At 52.8% G+C, this 22,713-nt stretch overlaps 1 protein-coding gene across 1 annotated transcript; it reads right to left on the reverse strand.

Annotated features, from left to right (window-relative positions):
• Positions 1-220: 220 nt before the first annotated feature.
• MMP25 (matrix metallopeptidase 25) lies at positions 221-9,984 on the reverse strand (the record flags this gene model as incomplete). The annotated part of the gene is made up of 10 exons (XM_082670541.1): positions 221-738; positions 884-1,141; positions 1,220-1,372; positions 1,679-1,761; positions 1,928-2,012; positions 2,096-2,272; positions 7,107-7,399; positions 7,506-7,641; positions 9,349-9,481; positions 9,895-9,984. The coding sequence occupies 10 exons, from the start codon at positions 9,982-9,984 to the stop codon at positions 488-490; spliced, it is 1,659 nt and encodes a 552-aa protein (XP_082526667.1). The 3' UTR covers positions 221-487.
• Between the last annotated feature and the right edge of the window lie 12,729 nt (positions 9,985-22,713).

Here is a 22,713-nt window from a genome sequence, read left to right on the forward strand (position 1 = left end):
GGTGGTCTCAGGGCTGGGTTTGGGGTCCCCACCAATATGGCTTGACTGGGACTTCATGGACGCAGGGCAGGGTGAGAAACGTCAGAGCAGCAGGTGGAGAGCCAGCCTGGGGTTCAGCGTCCGGGGCAGGCCTGTCCTGTAAAGACCCGAACAGCTTGGGACAGCTGTTGTTGTCAGGCGGGTCCAAGGCTGCAGGGAGTCAGCCGGCTGAGCTCCGGGAAAGGCTAGGTATTCCGGGAAAATAAGAGTCCTGCGGGGTCGAAGCCAGGCCGGAGTCCGGGTTGCCAGGGGAGGGGAAGGAGAGAACTAGGAGGCCAAACATGTGGGGCATTCAGTGCCAGGGCTAGTCCTGTCACCACCTCTTGGCCTTCCCAGGGCTTAACTCCACCCGCATCCGCCCAGGTGCATCCTCGCTGAGCTCCGCCTCCGGGGACAGAGGGCCCGCGGTGGGAGATCTGGTCCCTTCCATGTGGCGGGCTGTCCCCCCTCAGCGGGAGGCGAAGCCCGCCACCAGCAGGGGCAGAAGGGGCAGCAGGGGGGCCACGGACGGTCGCCCTGCCGCCTGACTGATCTCGCACTGACAGTCGCAGGCTCCTGGCTTAAGGGTCGCTTTGGGGGGTCTGGGGGCGGAGCAGTCCAGAAACTTAGGGCCCATTGGTTGGGGGGAGTCCTGCTCGGCTTTGACGCTGCCCTTGGGGAAGCGCCAGTAGTGGGCGCCCTTGAAGAAGTAGGTGTCACCTGAGGGGAGGGAGCAGATGCTTCAGGGGCTGGTCCAGGCCTGCCCCTCCCCCCGTGTAGCTTCTCTCCCCAGGGCTCTCCAAAACCCCGGGACGTCCTCTAGCTCCCCATCCCTCGGCCTCTCCCCGCGGGCGCTCTCTCCCACCTGTGTTGCTGACGGTGACGTCGTCGGGGGCGTGCGGTGCCCCCTCCCAGAGGCTCAGGTCGCGCGGGTAGCCGGGGTCCGGGCGCGCTGCGGCCTCGTCGTAGCGCCAGTACCGCCTGCCCCGGATCAGGTAGGTCTTCCCGTTCAGCGGCCAAGAAAACACGGCGTCCACCTCCTCTCCCGCGGGCAGCCCCAGCTCCGTGAGCGGCCGCGCGGCGCCCTCCAGCTGCCGGTCCTGGAACACCCAGAACTGCGGACCTGAGTGGGTGGGGGGGGAGGGGCAGGTGAGCGGCGCTGCGCACGCCCTGAGCCAGCCACGCCTCGAGCCCCACTCACCGCTGAAGAGAAGGATCCGGCCGTCCGGATGCCGGGCGTAGGCGGCCTGGATGACCTTCACCTGGGCCGGCAGCCCCTCCCAGAAGCGATGGAGCCGGGCGGGCCGGGGGGACACCAGCTGTCCCGAGGGCTGGAGGCGCCAGAACCACGGGCCTACGGGGGAAGAAGGGGTGGGCATGTGGGCGTGAGATGAGACGGCAGGAGGTCTCCTCCCCACCCCCCACCCCGCAGTGTGTGGCTCGAACACAGCGCTAGGTTTCCCCTCCCACCGCAGGTTGGGCAGGTCCATCTGAAAATCAAGGCTGCAGTGGCTCTTGGGTGACCGGCTGATCCAGGGCTTTCCCCTTTTTAGCACTGAAAGTCCCGCATCCCTGCGAACCTCATAGCCCTGGCGGGCGGGTCACTCTAAGTGGGTAGGAAGCCAACTATATGGGGTCGGGGAGGTCCGAAGTCACTTACCTTTGAAGAAGAAAGTTTCGCCTCGGATGTTGGCGATGGCGTCAAAATGGCCATCACATCGATCAGGAACGGGTTGGGAGGGGCTGGGAAGGAAAAGAGAGGTGAACAGAGAGGGTTGGGGGGCCCCTCTCCCTTTACTTAACCTGGACGGCATCCTACAAGGCAGGGACTCTTACCTGCCCATCTCGTGTAGGAGGACCCTGAGGTTAGGGAGCTCACCCAAGGCCTCACAGCAGGAGAGATACTCACCGGTCCGGGGGCAGGGCAGGGGGCGGGGGAGGAGGAGCCAGGGGTTTCCTTGTGGGCTTGTCAAGTGGGGTTTGGGGTGCTTTCCCTGTGGAGAAACCGTTAGAGAGCGGTGAGTCCCCTGACCCTGCTGCAGAGGCTACCCGGCGAGCGCCCCATCGCTCCTTGTACCGTAGAGCTGTTGCAGGCCTTCGAGGTCGTCCTGGGACAGGCGGTACTCGGTGGGGTTGCCCACCGGGCCCTGGTAAAAGGGCCTCATGATGGAGTTGGCCGCTGAGGAGTGGCCCAGGCCCAAGGCGTGGCCAAACTCATGAACAGCCACGGCAAACAGGTCCGTCCCTTCGCCATCTGGGGAGGGAGGGAGAATGGGCTGGAGCTGTGCCCCACCCCCACCCCTAGCACCCCCAGGCCCCGGGGAATGGGGCCTTCTGCTGGGCAGAAACAACCAGGAGACCCTCACAGGTGGCCATGGCCTCCTCTACCCGGACACCCGCCCCCACCCCCCCAGCCATTTTATCCTTCCTCTCTGCGTTCACTTATTTGGTAAATGTTCTTGAGTAGCCTTGTTTGGCCGTGCTAGATACTGGAGTGCCAGTCTGAAAAGAGCCACAGAGCAGGTTGGGGGAAGAGCAGGAGGAAACAGTGTGAATAGAGGAAGGAGCAGCTTTACACTGACGAAGCCCCTTCCCCCAAGAAGGCAACATACAGAAACATTCTGGGGGAATCAGGAACCTTAGGGTGTGTGCAGTTCTCTTAAGGGAGCTCCAGCCCTTGGAGTACCCTTCTCACAGCTCCAGTCTGTTGGCAGAGGCCCGCCACCCCTCCAAACCCTTCCCACTCCCACCCATGGGGAATGTTGGTCAGACTCCATGGCCCCACTCCCACCCCATGGTCTGCCGTCCAGGGTTCACCTCCCGCCCCAGTGCCCAAAACCCCTCAGTCCTCTATTTTCCCTCCCCCATCTCCCTCTCCCACAGCCTCCACCCCCACCCCCACCTCCCTGGGGTCCTCGCCTTCCCTCCCCACCACTGCAGACTTCATCCCTCTCAGAACACAAAGCTCTAGCACGGACTCTCCAACCACAGCCTGCTAGCCCTGGCGCCCAGCCTCTCTGACCACAGAAGCCTCTTCCTTGGGGGGACAGCCCAGGTGCCAGGACCGAGCCTCTCCACACTCCCAGCTGCTGGCCAAACCCCAGCGCCTCATCGATTCCTGAGCCAGTGAGAGGCCAAGGAGGGACAGAGACAGCAAGAGAGGCAAGCAGCCCCGCCTGGAGGTACGGATTTCCCCAGATGTTGATCTACTTCATGGAAATTTCTAACTAGAGTGAGCAGTGCTGCATGTGGGTTTATTGGAAGTAACCTGGTGAACTGAAAAGCAAATTTCTCTCCACCCCTCAAGGCCACTAGGCGAGAATCTAAGGATGAAATGAGTGAGTCATAAGCAGAGTAGCAAACACTTGTCCCCATTTACTTTTCACAAACCTCTACCTCCTATCCCCATTTTACAAGTGAGGAAACTGAGGCACAGAGAGATCAAGTTAAATGACAGAGCTGGTACCCTGGCTGTGCTGTCCTGCAGCTCAGCAATGATTTCAGATGTCTTGGTCAAACTCGTAAGTACTGATGAATTCCCATGTTGACTGTGGATTTTCTCACTGCACTGAGTGCTTTTTCTAAGAAATTGGAGGACAGGACATTTGGTGTCTTAATTGGGTAGATCTTTTTCATATCTCACCACTCCCCCCCACCCCGCCTTGCCTCTCCTTTGGCCGCACCCCTTTCTTGCAACCTTCTCACGCTATTCAGCTGGGGAAATTACACAACCATGCAGATCCAGCCACATGAGACTCCCGGTGCCCATCTCTGGGGGTCCTCAGCACCTCCTCGCATCCTTGCCCACAGCCTCAGTGGGCAGCTCCTTTGCTCTCTCCACTCAGCTTCAATTCCAGACTCATAGCCCCTTCAGCCCGCTACCCAGCCCCAGCCGCAGCTCCCAACTCTTAGATGACAAATGCTGACAAATGCATTTCCTATTTCATCAAGACAGGCCGCTGGTGTAATCTGTAACTTCCTGTGCATCGGGCACAGCGCTTCATCTCCCCCAGCTCACCTCCTGCCTCTTGCAGTGCCCTGGGCAGAGGTCCTTGCCTCGCTCACCTCCTCCAGGACAAGGACAATGCCCCACCCATCCGTTCATCACTGCATTCATACGTGCATGCATCCAGCTGTCCATCCATCCATCCGTGTGTCCGTTCATCCATCCATTTATCCATCCATTAATCCATGATCCATGCACCCATCCCCCACCCCTTTCTTTCTATTGGCTCATCCACTGTCCCTGAGTGCTCAAGACTCCCTCATCCTAAGACACCCCCTGGACCTGTCTGCCCCCCATCCATATCCCTTCTCCCTCCCCAACAAGTTCTCTGGTCAGTGGTCTGAACTCAGCCTTCAATTCCTCAGCTCCTCTCACGCCTCTGTGGTCTAGATTCTCCCGCCACCCACCAAGCCTGTGGGCACTAAGGTCACTTTGTCCCCAGAGGGCCAGATCCAGGCATAAATAACTTACTGGATGATTTGCTGCCCTGCTCACTCCTGTCCACTTCCTCCTTTGCTTTTGTTCTTGGTCACCTTTCAGCCTGTTTTTTTTTGTGTGTGTGTGGTACGCGGGCCTCTCAGTGTTGTGGCCTCTCCCATTATGGAGCACAGGCTCCGGACGCACAGGCTCAGCGGCCATGGCTCACAGGCCCAGCCACTCCGCGGCATGTGGGATCTTCCCGGACCGGGGCACGAATCCGTGTCCCCTGCGTCGGCAGGCAGACTCTCAACCACTGCGCCACCAGGGAAGCCCTCAGCCTGGTTTTTCTCCATTTCCTTTCATTCCTCCTTCCCTGCCACCCTCCTCTTAATTGTGGGACGCCCCACAGCGCTGAACTTGATCGTCACATTCTACATTCTCCTGGAACCTTACCCCCAAGTACTGCCAACTCTCAAATCTGCCACCAGACCCAGCTCATAGCAGCTGGCAGTGAACAGCCTGTTCTGTGCTGAGAGCTGTAGGTGAATTATTCGTCTAATCTGCAAGCCCATGGGACCAGCACATACTATTATTATCCCCACTTCTCAGATGAAGAAACTGAGCACATTGAGGTCAAGTAACTGATACACGCAGCAGGCAGAAGAACCCTGGCTCGAGTTCCACTTCAACCCGGAGAGCTTAAATGCTGCATTACACAGCCTCCCTATGGTGGATTTGTCTATCTATGTGATCTGCACCTCACCCAAATCCTCTACAGAGCCTGTGTGCCCATCCTCCGGCCACCCCCTCCCCCAGGAAATGGCTCTCCCTCCTGGCCCAGCCTCCCCTTCCCTGAGCAGTCTGCAGCCAGTGGCTGATCGATGTGGGGAGCGGGGGGCTGGAAGAGCTGGGCCCCCTTCCTCCAGGCAGAACCAGCCCTGTGGCATTATTTATGCTCCAGTGTTCCCTGTGGGGTCAGGCTCCTGTCCAGCTGAGACCACATCCTTGCTTAGCTTCTTTCCCCAGTCCTCTCCTGCTTCCCTTTCCCCTGAGAACATGCCCCCGAAAACTGCTTGCACAAGAATTTTCCTCTCAAGCTCCAGTTCTGGGGAACCTGACCTAAGTTGGAGGAATCCAAATTCTAGTGCAAGATAACCAACCACTAATGCACCACCTGCACTGACCAGCCAACCAGCACTGCAGGCACACGTCCCAACCTGAACTCACCCCTGCCTTCCCGAGTCTGCTCCTCCTCCTCCCCCACTTCCCACCTGCATTAACAGGACACCATCCTCCAGGGGCCTTGAGCCAGAAACCTGGCTGGTACCCAACCATCCTCACCCCCCTTCACCCCTAGAACCCAGTCAGATCCCAATCTTTGCCCATCCTGACTAGACTCCCCTCAGAGCTGCCCACTGCCCTCTGCCCCCACTCCCATCCCCTCCACCATCTCTCACCTGGACCCCAAGATAGCTTCCTGCCTCCCTGTCCCTATCTTGCCCCCAACGGCAGCCAGTGGTATTTCTAGAATGCAAAACCTTCCACAGTTCCCACTGCCTTCAGAATCCTATCATCCAGACCCCACCATGTGCTGTCCAAGACCCCTCGTGATGTGAGACCTGCCCTCCAGCCTCTGTAGTCCCCTCCCAACACCATATTTTTGCCTTCCAGCCCCAAATGTCCCAGGCCATTTCTCCCCCCAGTGCTCCCACCCCTGACTCCCCTGGCCTCAGAGAGCTCACTGGCTTGTGCTTTCTTATGTGTCCCCTCTCCCCCACCCCCACCCCACCCCTGCCCTGCATACGCCGGGAGAGTGGAACCTCGGGCACTAGTTGGTACTCAGTATATATGTGTGGAACAAACAAAGTCACCACTTCCAGGAAGTCCCCGGCACTCAAGAGCTTTGGATCAGCCTTCCTTTGAGCACCCCCAGGCTTGAGGACATCCTCTGTTGTGATTCCCCGTGGTTTTGTCACCATGTGTAGCAATTGCCAGTTACTCTTCTGACTCAGCTGCTGGCAGAGCTGTGTTTTTGCCCCTTTAAGTCCTCAGCCCTACCTTGGAGCTGAGCATCTAACAGGACTCTGTGATGGGCAATTTTCTGTGTTAACTCGGCCAGACTATGGCGCCCCGGTGCTTGATCAAACACCAGTCTAGATATTGTTGTGGAGGTTATTTTATAGACATGGATAACGTCTATATTCAATTGACAGTAAGTAGAGCAGATCACCCTCCATAGCGTGGGTGGGCCTCGTCTAATCAGTTGAAGGCATTAAGAACAAAAACTGAGCTTTCCTGGAGAAGAAGGAATTCTGCCTCAAAGACTGCAACGTAGAAATCCTGCCTGGGTTTCCAGCTGGCTTGTTCTGCAAATACCGGACTCAGAAGTGCACCACCAAGTCACCTGAATTTCCAGCTTGCAGGCCTGCCCTACAGATTTTGGGCTTACCAGCCTCTGCAATCCTATGAGCCAATTCCTTAAAATAAATCACTTTCTACACATACATACACACACACACATACACACACACACATCCAACTGGTTCTATTTCTCTGGAGAAGCCCAACTGATACAGCCTCCATAAATAAAGGTAATTTAAACTTAATTCTTAAGGACAGACAGATCTGGGGAGAGGATCTCTCAGAAGAGGGGAGAGTGTACCTTTTGACCCAAAAGTCCAGATCTCCTCATCATCGAAGTGAGTGTCCCCAGAGATGGAGTGCTCCCCAGGGAAGAAGGCATGGGCGAGGGTGCCCCCCTGCCCGTCGAAGGGGTAACTGTCCTGGTGATAGGCCCGGGCAAAGTCGATGAGGATATCAGGCTCCATCGGATCCTGAGAACCCACTTCCTGGAATTCAAGGCCTGACTCAACACCCCAGGTGGTCAAGGCATGGTGCATGAGGGTCCGCACTGTCTCCTGGCTCAGCACTGAGCCCTGGGGGAAGGAGTTTACCCTGGAAAGAGGAGGGGCGACTGAGGGGGGCCGAGGAGAGAGAAGGCAGCCACTCACTCAAAGCTGGGTCAGGCAGGCCCAGGGTGGGAGAGGGCGCCAGGACCTACCTCCACGTCAGGGTTCGCTTCTTCCACACGCTGCCACTCAGAGCATACCGGCGGCGCCGCCTGACCAGCCCCGCCGCCCCCAGCACATCAGGCAGGGAGCAGCGGGGCTTATGCATGGTGGCCACTGTCACAGGGTCTGGGGGAGAGGTTGTGGCAGAGGGGGGTCACCAGTAGGCACAAGCTCACTTTCTCCATGGGGAAACTGAGTCTCATAGTGCTTCAAACACTTGCCCAATAAGGCCCCACATCTTCGATTGGAACCCAGGCCATCTAATTCTGGAAGCCAGCTCATACCAGACTATGACACTGCCCTTCTGGGTAGTATCACTCTCTGCACGGCCCTGGATGGACTCAAGAGTCTCAGGCCAGGATCTGGGCATCCTGCTTCCCTGAGCCCTGGCCGCTGGCCTCTAGAGAAAGGAACCCTGGGGGTGCAGTGAGAACTACTCTCTTGGAGGCTGGAACCCCTGGGAGGTTGCCCATACCTCACACGCTAGCTCCCAAGTCCCCATCACATCCAGATAAAGTTGAAAGTCCTCAGGCCAGCTGGGTCTCTGGTCTGTGGCAAGCCCCTCCTAGGTCAGATCTCCTGGAATCCCCTTTACCAGCTTGGCTCCATCCCCAGCCGTCCCCTCACTCCAAGTGAAGGTTGAGGTGAAAAAGAGCAATTGAGGGCTTCCCTGGTGGCGCAGTGATTGAGAGTCCGCCTGCCGATGCAGGCAACACGGGTTCATGCCCCGGTCCGGGAAGATCCCACATGCCGCAGAGCGGCTAGGCCCGTGAGCCATGGCCGCTGAGCCTGTGCATCCGGAGCCTGTGCTCCGCAACGGGAGAGGCCACAACAGTGAGAGGCCCGCGTACCGCAAAAAAAAAAAAAAAAAAAAAAGAGCAATTGAGCACATCCTGTTGCCCAAAGGGTCCTACCTCCCCTCGTAGCTGGACAGGACCCCTCCACCTCTCTCTTCCTTTCATTTAACCCAACAGACGAGCCTCTCAGCTCTACCTCCAAAATATACACCCTGGATTCAGCTGCGTCTCATCACATCGTTGCCTGAACACTACGTGCCTCCTTCCTGGTCTGGGTGCTCCCCACCCTCCATTCTCCAGCAGCAAGCAGAGGAAGCTTAAAATTGCAAATCACACACACACACAAAAATTGCAAATCACATCAAGTTGCCTCTCTCCCTCAAACCCGCTCAGGGTTTCTTATCACACTTGAAATCAAACCGAAACACCTTTCACGGCCCCTGATCAGGTTCTTGTTTAGCTCATCAGTCCTCCTTTCATTACAGGCATGCAAGCCAGTGTCTGCCACAGGGCCTTTGCACTTGCCTGTGACACTCTTTTCCCACATCTTCCCATGGCTGTTTCCTCCTCTTTGTGTCCTATGAATTCTTCAAGTCATATGAGCTCCTCCCAACTCATATGACATCTTTCAGAGAGGCCTGCCCTGCCCAGACCAGCTCCCTGAATACCATTAGCATTTTATTTTCATCAGAATGCTCACCACTATCTGAAATTAGTTTGCATATTTCTGTTCTTGATCTGTGTGTGTCTCCCTCTAGAATGTTAGCTCCGAGAGAGCAGGGACCTCGTTTACCTTGTTCACTATACCAGCGGAGCCTGAAATGACCTCACATGTCATTTATCAAGAAGAGATTCCTGATAATTACTGAAAGAGGAATATCTTAGAACCTCCGAGTTGGGACCTGAGGTCAGCATTTCATAACGCCCATGATTCAGATACACGGGAGGTTTAGAAACTGCGATTGGTTGGGTGGGCAACAACGGTCAGGCTGGGTGCGGAGGCTGGGCTGGGGGAGGGAGGATGGGGGCCACATACCCAGGACGCCTGTCTCTGGCAGACCCGCAAACCTCTGCATGACCTTGATCGCATCCCGCAGCTTTGCAGGGCTCTGCAGCTGGGCCTGGTTAGGGTGAGGTGGCGGCAGGTAGCCATAGCGGGTCAGCCAGTCCTAGACCAGAGGAGGGAACAGGGGAAGCAGGAAAGGTCGAAGAGATGGGACTTTCCCTTCCCACCACCATCCTGGAAGCCCCACCTCTCACCAGACATGGATAGTCCAGAGTCCTCAGCCTCGGGTACTGGCCTGCTCCCCATCTCAAGGTACAGGCCCTGCAGCCCTGGGCTTGCCCTTGTTCATCTGTTCCCAAGAGTCCCCACCTCCCGACCATAGCCCCTTTCCAGATTTCCAAATTCGGGCCCCGAACCTCCTGACGGATCCAATAATTCGGGTCCCCTGTCTCCATCCCCGGTCACTCTTTGGACATTTGAACCGCCCCCAGCTTCCTCTGAACCCGAGAGTTCAGGCCCCGGCTTCCCTCTCCCAGACCCCTGCAGGTTCAGGAGCCCGCGAACCCCGGCACTCACCACGCCCAGGCTCACGTCCTGCGCGGAGGGCTCCCGGGCGCGCGCGGACTGCGGCAGCAGCGGGAGCAACAGAGCCAGGAGCCGGAGCATGGCGCGGTCCTGCCCTGGCAGCCGGCGGAGCTCGAGGGGACCTGACCCACGCCGCCCTGGGGATCCGGGGGTGGAGATCAGGGGCCCAGATTGGCTCAGGGGACCCGGCGCGGGATACGAGGAGTGGGCGAGGGGATGGGGGGCCGCTCGGGGATCCGGGACCCTGGGAGCACGATGCGGGGGGCACAGGGGCGTCCAGCGGAGGGCCGGCAGAGTTGAGAGGGTGCGGGAAGGGGGTGGAAGCTCGGGCTCCGGGTCCGCGACGGCCGCCTCTCGGGGATGCGGGCCGGTCCTGTCCGCGCCGACGGCCCCTCCTCCGGACTGGAGCGGCGGGCCCGGCGGGGAGGGGCGGGTCAGGCGCAACCCACTAGGCGAAGACGGCGCAGCAGGGGAAAGGGCCGGATCTTCGGTCTTCCAGCGAGACGAGGCGGGCCGGGTGGTGACGCAGGACTTCTCCCGGACCCAGGACCTCTCCTCCGAGCGCTACACAGATCGCGGGGCGCGGCCCCAGCCCCGGCCGCAAGTTTCTCTTCCCAGATCCCGGCTCCGGTGGGACTCCCCGGAGCGCCGCTCGCTTCTGCTTTTTCAGATCCTCGAAGCCGGGCCCGGGGGAGGGGCGGCTCGGGGTCCTCCCCTTCCCCCAGGCGCCCTTCCCGGAGACCCCAGGACGCTCGGCCGGCCAAGCGCAGGGGGGATTTCCGGGCGGCGGGAGGCTGGGCCGCTTCCCCCTCCGCGGGGCCCTGGCACGCCCCCCGCCCATCTCCGCCCGCGGTCCCCGTGTGCGTGCGTGCGGCTGCCTGTGGCCACCGAATTCATTCCCCCAATCACGTGGGCTGCGCGGGTCTCTGCTTCCTACGCGGTGGTCCTAGCAACTCTAGATCCCAGACCCGGGGGCTACTTTGGGGCAGGTACTAGGCATTTAAAAATCCAGTAACATGCTCGCAGGAGCTGGAGCGCCGGCCCCGGGCCGGGAGCGCAGGGCGGAGGAGGGGTGAATAGGAGGAGATCCCGGAGGCACAGCCGCCCCTCGCGCTCCCCGGGGAGCCGGGTGCTGGGAGGCCGAGCAGCTGGAGAAGGATGAGGATGAAGGTGGGGGTGGACTTCCTGGCGAGGGCGGCTGAGTGAAAGAGCTCAGTCTGTGGCGCAAGCTGGGCAGCCACAGGACCCCATGTGTGTTTTAAACAAAATAAATAGTGAGCAGGATTAGCAAGCTAGAGATGCAAACTAAAACACTGAGATCCTGTGCTGATCCGCTGGGGCTGCCATAACAAACTACCACAGACCAGGTGGCCTGAACAACGAGAGAAATTTATTTCCTGACAGTTCTGGAGGCCGGAAGTCCAAGATCAAGGTGCAGACAACGTCGATTTTTCCAGGCTTCTCTTCTCACCTTGCAGGTGGTTGTTTTGTCCCTGTGTCCTCACGTGGTCTTTCCTCTGTGCCCACGCAGCCTTGGTGTCTCTTTGCGGTCCATATCCCCTCTTCTCATAAAGACACCAGTCACATTGGATGAGGGCCCACCCTAATGGCCTCATTTTACCTTAATCACTTCTTTAAAGGCCTATCTCCAAATCCCCACATTTTGACTGGGGATTAGGACTTCAACATACAAATTTAGGGACACTGGTTCAGTCCATAATGGATCCCGTATGCAATAAAAACGTCCACTCCTTCTCCTGGTGTTTCTCCTTTGCTCTCACACACTACCGCACTCACAATGTTTAACATCTGACACCAGATGTGTGGGGTTTTTCCCCACATCGGGCAATTCTCTGTGACACCAGCTGGGTGTCCTACGATTCTTCAATTTTGATAGTAACCAGAGTTATTGAAGACCCCGCAGGTTAAGGGTTCAGTCCCACGAGACTGCCCCCTATTTCAGATGCCAATCACAAGTAGGAGGTCTCCAGGTCACCCCAGGTTCTGCCAAGTTGGCTACAAATCAGAGGTTCCCATGACTTCCCCCTCCTTGGACTTGATAATCTTTGCTAGAACAACTCACAGAACTGGGGGAAACACTTACTTACATTTACCAGCTTTTTATGTAATAAAAAAATAGGATAAGGAATATAGATGAACAGCCAGATGAAGAGATACATCGGGCAAGGTCTGGAAGGGTCCCCAGCCCAGGAGCTTTTGTCCCTGTGGAGTTGGAGTGCACCACCCTCCTGGGATGTAGATGTGTTCACCAACCCAGAAACTCTCTGAACCTCATACTTTGGGGATTTTTATGGAGGCTCATCACGTAGGCATGATTAATTATTAACAATATCCAGCCCCTCTTCCCTCCCTGGAGCATGAGAGGTGGGACTGAAAGTTCCAAGCTTCAGGTGACCAGCCCCCATCCAGGAGCTATCAAGAAGCCCACCCAGAGTCACCTCATTAGAACAAAAGACACCCCTATCACCCAGGAAATTCTGATGGATTTAGGAGCCCTGGGTCGGAAACTGGGGACAGAGACCAAATATTAGAACAAAAGATGCTCCTAGTACTCTTATCACTTAGGAAATCACAAGGGTTTTAGGAATTCTGTTCCAGGAACCAAGGGCAGAGACCAAAAGACAAATTTTCTATTATTTCGCAGCCCACCCCCTTGTCTAGCCATGGAACATTTACAGCAAAACAATATGCAACTTGAAAGATACTGGCATGTTACAGAATCCCATGCCGTCAGCAATCACTCCAGTCCATCATCGTATCATATGAAAGTGTCTGCCAGGGTGAAGCCGCTTAGGGTCTCAAGTTTCTGTCTGATCTTGTCAGGTTCCAAAAGCAGGAGTGGTCTTGGCACATATGGCTTCACCCTTCCAGGCATCTGGTATAATCGAGCTAACAGAGAATATCATCTCTTGCTCTGAGCCTCTTTCAAGGTGTTAATGTAATACTGGATTTCCCTCATGACATAATTCATTTATCCATTACTTTACCCTTAGCTACTGTTCCTCCTTCTCTACATTGACACCCAAATGCTTCCACCTTTGGAAGGGACGTTAGGTTCAGCCACCGTGCTGGTCCAGATTGCAGGCAGCTATACTAGTCTAGCCGGTGACTCCCCCTCGGTCCACAGAGGTTGAGGTCACACAGGTGCAGAACTGGTGGGCTATCTTTACCAGCATCACTATAGCTGCATTCACTGTCAATGCCAATTTTGTCAGAGGAGGTGAAGGCACATCTTGCCCCATCAGTCCCGTAGGAATTCTGACATAAGGTTTGACGTATAGTTGCTATCTCTTATTTAGGAATCATCACTGTTTGGGGCACTTGTATTTGCAGCCCTGGTCATGGAACCAGATAGGAAGAAAAAAAGTTGTGATGATGTGGGGAAGAAAGAAAGAGAAAAAAATGAGTTGTTATATGAGCATCCTCCTCCCTTGGGAAAAACTACATAGTCTTACCAGCATTTCTCCCCACCCTGTCTTCCCCAGATCCACCAGAAAAACAGAGACATCTACCCAGTGGGGACACTCCTTTGGCCGCACTCATACCTGTGTTACACAGGGAGGAGTATAAGCCAGCTCTTTAATTGTCCCATTTTAAACAACTAATGCTTTAACTGCTTGCTCCAATTCTCTACCAAACTAGTACTCTGGACATTATGGGCTATAAAGTGGGGTCCTTGGTCTGAAGAAATGATGATCGGCCACCCAAATTGTCACAATATCTTCTGTTCCAGTTCTTTTATATTATTCTGAGCATTTGCATCTACCACCAGCTAAGCAAAGCCCAGTCCAGAATCGGTGTCTATTCCCGGCAGGACCCATCTGTACCTCTCAGGGATACCAGCATTAGTCTCACTTGCCAGTTACGATCCAGGCCTTCCCCCCAGGGAATCTGCCACATAACTATCTCCATTCTCTGTCTCTTGCTTGTTGACAAAACAGCTCTTATTGGCATTTCGTGCCTCAGGGGGTACAAGAGGACCATGTCCAGATTCAGCCCAACTCTGCATTGCTGTAGGGACCCCATGTCCATTTATCTCATGGGCCCAGGTGGCAGCCACCTTAAGGGAACATATAGGAATCTCTGCTTATTAAGTTGGAAGGGGGTTCCAAGGATGGACACTGATGTGCCATGTCCTACTTTCAAGCACCCCTCAAATTTCCATAGTTATTTCCACGGGGCTGTGTCCCATATCGGCATCATTTTATTTATTTATTTTTAATTATTATAATTATTTTTTGGCCACGCTGTGCTGCATGTGGGATCTTTGTTCCCCGACCAGGGATCAAACCAGTGTCCCCTGCAGTGGAAGCGCAGAGTCCTAACCATTAGACCATCAGGGAATTCCCTAGGCATCCCTTTAACAGGCCAGGTTTCCATTGCCCTCCTGCCTGACCGTGAGTCTGTAGAAACCAAAACATAGGGAATTTCCCCACTGCCAATTCTCCCATCATGGCTAGGAAAACAGCTTGCATTTCAGCCCACCAGACTGATCTGTTTTCACATTCTTTGATCACAGTGGTGGCCTTCCAAAGAGGAGGTTGTCTGTTCACCTTGGAACTGCTGTCCACAAACCAAGCATCTTCTTGTTGGTCAGTCGAGAGCTGTTAATAGGGCACTCACTGTCCAAGTGGTGGAATCCAGAGCTGCTCACACAGATCCGGATTCAGTCCTCAGAGAAGAGAGGCTCCCTCCTCGTGACGGTCTCCCCAGGCAGCGCCATCTTGTGAAAACCATTTCCATCTTATGATGGAACTCTTCTGGGTTCTGCCATCCCCATTAGAGCATTTCTCTGATATCACCCTAGACGTAATGGGTATTTCAGGTTTTAAGATCATTTTATGTCCTTCAGTCATGGGGTAGCTTCAATTAATGTCTGAAAACAAGATAGTAAATAACCCTGGAAACTCTCCAGTTGAAAGTCCCAGTAGTCATCGCTGGGGGGTGCTCACAGGCTTTTGCCTTAAGCCCCAGTCTACAATCCACATAGGTCTACCGCACAGAGACTCTGTCCCTGCCAGCACCCCACCTTCTATTCAACGCTGTGTAGAGTCGGGCAATCTTACTGGTTCCTGTTTAGCACGTCCAAGTAACCTTGCTTGAAGGGAGGATTTGCACACCTTCTGTTTCACGGTACTAGTTAGGGAAACATTCCCCAGTCAGATACAGTGTCAATCCCTGTAATTGCACTCAGGTAAAAGAGGCACTTCACAGAAAGTCTGATGGAGTATTCCAATTAGTAGAATTCCAGTTAGTAGAACTTTTACCTTAATTCAATCGACCCTTACATTCCTAGATGTGGCCTCCGCTGGGACTCCATCTACAGGTTTGGAGTTTACAATACCAGGTAGGGGAAATATTCCCAGCAGGACATAATATCCATTCCCATAAAATAGGTAAAGGAGACACAGCTTCTTTACATAAAGGCTGTTTAAACATTCCAACTTCCATAGTCTCATGAACTCTTGCACTTCTAGTTCTGTTTTCTCAATCTAATTGCCGCCAAGTCAGGGCTTCACCAACAGGTTTTGGTACCACAATGAGTGGTGAGTGGGGCTCCTGTGTCAAGGAGTCCTGGGAAGTTCCCTTCTTCACTCCCCGACTGTTTCACCCACTGTTGTGCAAAAGGCTTTGGATCGGAGAAGATTCTGGGAAGATGGTGGAGTAGGAAGCACCAGGAATCTGTCTCCCCACCTGGACAACAATTGCACTGGCAGAATCTGTCTGATGGAACTATTCTGGAAGCCTGAAGGCTTACAACTTCCAGGGGAAGGCTTGGACAGTAAATGGCCATCAATTTCAGCTCTCAGTTCAGTAGTAGCTGCCCATCCCCCACCTGGAGAACTTGTAGGAAGGAAGGTGAGCAAAAAAGGACCCTGTCCTCCGAAGATGGGGGATCTGGGCTCTGACGGCTGAGACTGATCAGTGCTTCTGATCAGGGAGCTGTAGACCGAGGGGCGGCAGCCATTCTTGTGGCAGCTCGCCCGCTGCTGCAGCCCCCGCCCATCTGGCTGAAGTAAATGCCAGGGGATTTAAAGGCCCCGGACCCCTTTATAACCCCTTTCTTTTTTTTTTTAAATTAATTTTTATTGGAGTATAGTTGCTTTACAATGTTGTGTTAGTTTCTACTGTACAACAAAGTGAATCTATACATATACATATATCCCCTCTTTTTTGGATTTCCTTTTCCTTCCCATTTAGGTCACCACAGAGCATTGAGTATTAATCCCCATCTTTTAACGATTTTCCCCTTTCAGGAGTCAGACATTAAAGACTAGAACATTAAAACAAAACAAAACAAAACAAAAAACCTGCATCTATGGGGAAAATTAGCAAGTGACTGCGTGTGCCCAAGGAAAGGCTCAGAAAAGACCTAAGAACACATTAAGTTCACACCTCAGTCACAGAGACAGCCTACAACATTCCAAAAAAAAAAAAAGCCCCCAAACAACAACAAAAAACAGCAAACCCTGGGGAGGGGGAGAATCTGACTTCCAGAGTTACCACATCATTAGATTTAAATGTCCCAGTGCTCAACAAAAAATCACAAGGCACACAAAGAAACAGGAAATATGGCCAGTTCAAAGGAAAAAAAAATCAACAGAAACTGTCCTTGAAAAGACTTAATGGCAGGCAACTACTACAGGATTCCACTCATATGAGGTACTTAGAGTACTGAAACTCACAGAGACAGAAAGTACAGTGGTGACTGCCAGGGGCCAAGGGTGGGGAGAAGGGTTAGTTTGTGTTTAATGGGGACAGAGTTTCAGTTTTACAAGCTGAAAGGAGTTATGGGGATGATGGTGGTGATTTCTGCCCAGCATTGTGACTGCATGTAATGCCGCCAACCTGTACACTTAAAAATGGTTAAGGTAGGGCTTCCCTGGTGGTGCAGTGGTTGAGAGTCCGCCTGCCGATTCAGGGGACACGGGTTCGTGCCCTGGACCGGGAAGATCCCACGTGCCGCGGAGCGGCTGGGCCCGTGAGCCATGGCCACTGAGCCTGCGCGTCGGGAGCCTGTGCTCCGCAATGGGAGAAGCCACAACAGTGAGAGGCCTGCGTACTGCAAAAAAAGAAAAAAAGGTTAAGATAGTAAATTTTATATATGTGTATTTTACCACAATAAGAAAAAAAAGTTAATGTGGAAAACAAAAAAAGAAGGCAGACAAAAAAATAGATCATGCTATATGATTCCAGTTATATTTAGCAAATGCAAACCAAACTAGAGGGATAGAAAGCAGATCAGTGGTTGCTTGGGTGGGGTTAGGGGGAGGCAGAAGGGAGGAATTTAAACCGAGCAGAACACTGCGGTACCCCCGCCTCCCCCCAAGTACAAAGGCCCTTCCAATGTCCCCTGCCTCTTGTTTGTAGAAAAGCTGAAGTCTCCCAAGCCTCCCTGAGTCACAAAAGGGCAGGCTCAAGTAGTTAATGATCAGGACAATAGAGTCATAGAATCTTTCAGTGTCTGATGCACATTCTTGAGTTGCTTTACAGATACTGTAACTGTCCCCCAGAGGGAAAAAGCATGATGACCAGACTGCAGCCATGACATAAGCTGCTCCATTTTGAGAAGTACTGACTCTTTGGCTAGCACAATTCCAAGTACTGGCCTCAAGAGAATGCGGTTAACACTATTGCTCATAATAATCTGTATCTTTGTGGGCGTCAAAATAATTGTAGCGGGCTTCCCTGGTGGCGCAGTGGTTGGGAGTCCGCCTGCCAATGCAGGGGACACGGATTCGTGCCCCGGTCCGGGAAGATCCCACATGCCGCGGAGCGGCTGCGCCCGTGAGCCATGGCCGCTGAGTCTGCGCTCCGCGACGGGAGGGGCCACAGCAGTGAGAGGCCCGCGTACCGCAAAAAAAAAAAAAAAAAAAAAAAAAATTGTAGCTCGCTAGGCCCGTATATGTAAGTGGGCAACTAAAATTGTCAGCAAAGAGATGTTATAGAAGCATGTCAGCATCTTCCACTCTAAGACTACGACACCCTATATCAGCAGGAAGAAGTTACAGAAGATGGACCTTCGCCCCTAATCCCTTAGAAATGGAGTGATGTCTGACAATGGGGATCTGTAAGCAGCTTTTTGCAGGAAAGAGCTCTTTGCAGGAAAGAGCTCTTTGCAGGAAAGAGCTCTCTGCAGGAGGTCCCTTTTGTCTTGTCACTTTAGCAAAGCCATATTGTAACTAACTTCCGGCCCAAGCACACCTTTCAAATCTTTTGATCACACAACACTTAGCCTAACCTGATTCTTTCCTTAGATCAAAGAAATAGAAATGAAGAATAAGGAATTAGCAGATGACTAGATTTTTTTCCTAGCTTCCCCTTCAGTAATCTCGTGAAGAAACTGTGTGAACAAGGTGGCATCTAAAGAAAGATCACAAGGAGTCGACAAGGCTGCACCCAACGGGAGATGGTGATGATTCTGACCCCCTATCTCAGTGATTAACTGAGGGGACTTCCCCGGTGGCACAGTGGTTAAGACTCCACTCTTCCAATGAACTCAGATCCTACTTGCCAGCGAGGTGCGGTCAAAGAAAAAGAAACTGACAGTCAGTGATTAACTGAGATTACCTCCCCTTTTTCCCCTTTAAAAACTTTCATGGCCAAGCAGAATCTCCAGAGCTGGTTCTGGGACTTGAGTCCGACTTCTCCCCAGGTTGCTAGCCCCCTAATTTTTTTTGTTTTTTGGCCATGCCACGCATCATGCGGGATGTGGGATCCCGGATCCCAACCAGTGATTGAACCCGTGCTCCCTGCAATGGAAGCATGGAGTCTTAACCACTCGACCACCAAGGAAGTTCTTCTTTCCTCGCGTTTTCCTCTTTGTTTCATTCCTATTAATATTCGTTTTATTCACCTTATTTCTTAATAACCCTTTAAAAATGTTCACCCTGCCAAGACCTGTCTCTTGTCTCTTGTCTCTTGATTCTCTCTGCCTTTCCCCATTTTTTTTTTAATAACTAAATTTATTTATTTATTTTTGGCTGCATTGGGTCTTTGTTGCTGGGCTTTCTCTAGTTGCAGCGAGGGAGGGCTACTCTTCATGGCGGTGGATTCTCTTGTGGAACACAGGCTCTAGGCACGTGCGGGCTCAGTAGTTGTGGCTCGCAGGCTCTAGAGCACAGGCTCAGTAGTTGTGGCGCACGGATTTAGTTGCTCCGCGGCATGTGGGATCTTCCTGGACCAGGGCTCACACACATGTCCCCTGAATTGGCAGGTGAATTCTTAACCACTGCGCCACCAGGGAAGTCCTCCCATTTTCTTGTTAATTAACCTAATTTTTTTTCTTTAGTAAGACCCATGAAGGGGAGCTGGGACCGCAGATTTATAAGGCTTCCTGAACTGTCCTTCAGTTTTGCAGCAGTCGGGTTATGTGGGGTACCCATGCAAAAGGGCCACCCCCCAACCAGAGGGTGGTCGGGGTAAGGGGCGTATTTTGTGGGCGAATATTCAAGTCATTTTAAAGCCAGCCCCAGGTGGCTAGCATACAGAGTTGTCAGCCACTTCATCTGCAGTGTTCCACTTGGCATTTATGGGGCGAGATGGATAGTTCTCCTTCTCAGGGTAATCAGACCTTACTGTGGCTTTTATTCAGTCTACCAGGCTGGCTGTTCCCTCGGGAATAACCTCCTGTGGGTCTGGATCACTTATAACCATCTGTGATTCTTTCATACTGAGCTGTGGGTCCTGAACAACCCAGACATGCCCTTCCACTCTGCAGACTCAAAACCAAAGAACAGCCCCTAAGCTAGTTACTCTCACAATCCATTTCAAGAAAGGGTCTTCAAGAAAGTGATGATACTGATCCACGAAATGAAAAAAAGCCCTCCACACTGTCCCCCTGTTTTCAGCAGTTTCTTGGTTTTGCCCTCCCCCCCCCCTTGACTACCTTCCTGGTGACCTGAGGTCTCAGAGGTTCTTATGGTTGTCCCTGCATGACTTTTCCCTCAGTGGGTGGCATTAGGCTAGTGGCCAAAGCTCAGACTCACCAAAATCTGATCAGTATCAATGTTCCACCCAGCACTCTCTTTTAATTTCATTTTAGCTGTTACCAATAACAATAAACAATTGAATCATTTGCTGTTTTCTTAGTAGTTTTCATTTCCTTCTGCCTCAATTGAACCAACTCCCTGGGAGTTGGGTCCATCCCTAAATTCCATTGCCAGCTTTTACCTTTAGTACCTGAATACAGCACAGCTGCTTCTCCAGGCCATGGGTGACCACATGGCCACCAGGAATCAAAATCTCCGCATCCCCTGCCCTTTTATCCTTTCTCTTCCCAAGCCACATGCTTCCATGAGTTCTAGCAAATCCCACTTCACTGACACCAACTTAATGAAAGCCTCACTTCTCCTGGCATCCCCATTTACAAGGATTTCAGGAGCTTTGTACCAGGAACTGAGGGCAGAGACCGATATATATTTTTTCTATTATCTCACACCATGTTTGTCATCGGATTGGCAAAAATTAAAAAGTCTGATGATGCCAAGTATTAGCTAGGTACGGGCTAGATGAAACTCACACTCTGCCGATAGGAGTGTGCTTCCTGGTTGCTCCATGATGGGATCAAACCCTCCACACAAAATTTGGTTCAGAGGTGAAGACTGATGAGGTCACATATAGCCAGAGAGTAGGATAAGATTGATGACTCACATAATGAGGCTTCCTGGGAGGAGCAGGGCAGGTTCCCAAGCAGGTCAGAAATGGCTTGAGAGAGTGAGGAGGGGCTTTCACTGTGGTTAGGGGGTGAGGCTGGATTGAGGGCCCCTCCACACTGGCCAGGGCTTTCCTGAATTCAATTTCCTGCCTGTGCAAGGGAGCAAGCATCAGGGCCTTCTTATCAGCTTGCCCAGATGTGGGACACAAGAGGGAAGAGGGAAGCCTGAGGCTTTCAGGCTATCAGCAAACATCAGAAATGGAGTTGGACTTCTGATTACAGAGTGTAAATTCATACCTACCCTTTGGAAACCGGTTGGGCGATATTTAATAAAACTGAAGAGTATAACCTCTGTGGTAGGTAAAAGATGGCTGCAAATTCTTCTCTACACCTCCTGTGGGGAGGTGGAATCCACTCCTTTCCCCTGGAACCTGGGCTGACTCAGTGCCTTACCTGACCAGTAGCATGCTGTAGAAGTGATGGTTCTGGGAACTTCTGAGTCTTAAGAAGCCTGGCAGCTTCTGCCCAGGCTTCTTGGAACCTCGTTTTTGGGGAAGTCAGCTGCCACGTGAGGAGTCTGGGATAGCCTCGCTGGGAGGAAATCCAGGCAGACGCGTGCAGAGGCTGCGTGAAGAAAGAAACGCTATCTCGTCCCAGCTGACCCAGCCAGCCAGCCCAGGCGCCAGACTTGGGAGCGGAGAAACCATCTGACGACTCCAGCCCCGGCCACCATCTTACCTGCAACTGCATGAGATCCCGGCAGAGCCCAGCCAACCCTCAAAACTGTGAGAGAGAAAACCAAATTGCTGGGCTTCCCTGGTGGCACAGTGGTTAAGAATCCGCCTGTCAATGCAGGGGACACGGCTTCAAGCCCTGGTCTGGGAAGATCCCACATGAAGCCTGTGCGACACAACTACTGAGCCTGTGTGCCTAGAGCCTGTGGTTTGCAACAAGAGAAGCCACCACGATGAGAAGCCCGCGCACCGCAATGAAGAGGAGCCCCCGCTAGCCAAAACTAGAGAAAGCCCACGTGCAGCAATGAAGACCCAACGCAGCCAAAAATAAATTTTAAAAAAAGTTCTAAAGAATAATTTAAAAAAAAAAAAACTTGCTGTTCCAAGCCTCTAAATGGTGGGATAGTTATTACCCAGCAAGAGATCACTGGAACACCTCCCCCCACTGATTCTACTTCTAGAATGATGACAGCATAAAATTTCCATCCAAGTGTCCATGGAGATCTACGTACAAGGATGTGCATTAGAACATTGTTTATAATGTTGAAGAAGTGCCAGAAGACTAAGTGTTCATTGATAGGAGAGTGGAGAAACAAATCGGGGCATAAACATTGGATGAAATACCTTACAGCTGTTAAGAACAAACTAAATCTAAATACATTATCCTGGATAAGTCTGAGAAACATTTTGGAAAACAGCTGCTTGTATTCTTCCCCCCAAAGTCAATATCCCGAAAGACACATAAGAAGGCAAGGGGAGTGGGACTTCCCTGGTGGTCCAGTGAGTAAGACTCCATGCTCCCAATGCAGGGGGCCTGGGCTCAATCTCTGGTCAGAGAACTAGATCCCGCATGCATGCCGCAACAGAAGATCCTGTGGGCCACAACTAAGACCCGGCACAGCCAAAATAAATAAATAAATATTTTAAAAAAGAAAAAAAAAGAAGGCAAGGGGAGTATTTCAGATGAAAGGGGTCTAAAGAGAAATGTTCAGTCGATCACATGTGATAATGGTACATGATTATGTAGAGGGATATCTGCGTCCTCAGAGATGCAAGGTGAAGTAGCCAATGGTTTAGTAAAATGTGTGCGAGTGTGTGTCGTGTAAGAGAGCAAGAAAGCAAATGTGGCAAAATGTCCACCATTGGGAGCTTAAGTGGAGGGTATTCATTGTGTTATTTCAGCAACTTTCCTTTAGATTTGAAACTTCTCAACCCTATTGATTCCACTGATATGTATGACATGGATGAATCACAGCAGCATTATGCTGGGTCAAAGCAGCCAGGAGCAGGGACTTCCCTAGCGGTCCTGTGGTTAGGAGTTGGTGCTTTCACTGCCACGACTCCATTCAGAGAGCAATCTGGAAGAGGCAAAGTAAAGCAGATCGGTGGTTTCCAGGG

Source organism: Grampus griseus (assembly GCF_964374135.1).
Source record: "Grampus griseus genome assembly, chromosome: 14".
Classification (NCBI taxonomy): domain Eukaryota; kingdom Metazoa; phylum Chordata; class Mammalia; order Artiodactyla; family Delphinidae; genus Grampus; species Grampus griseus.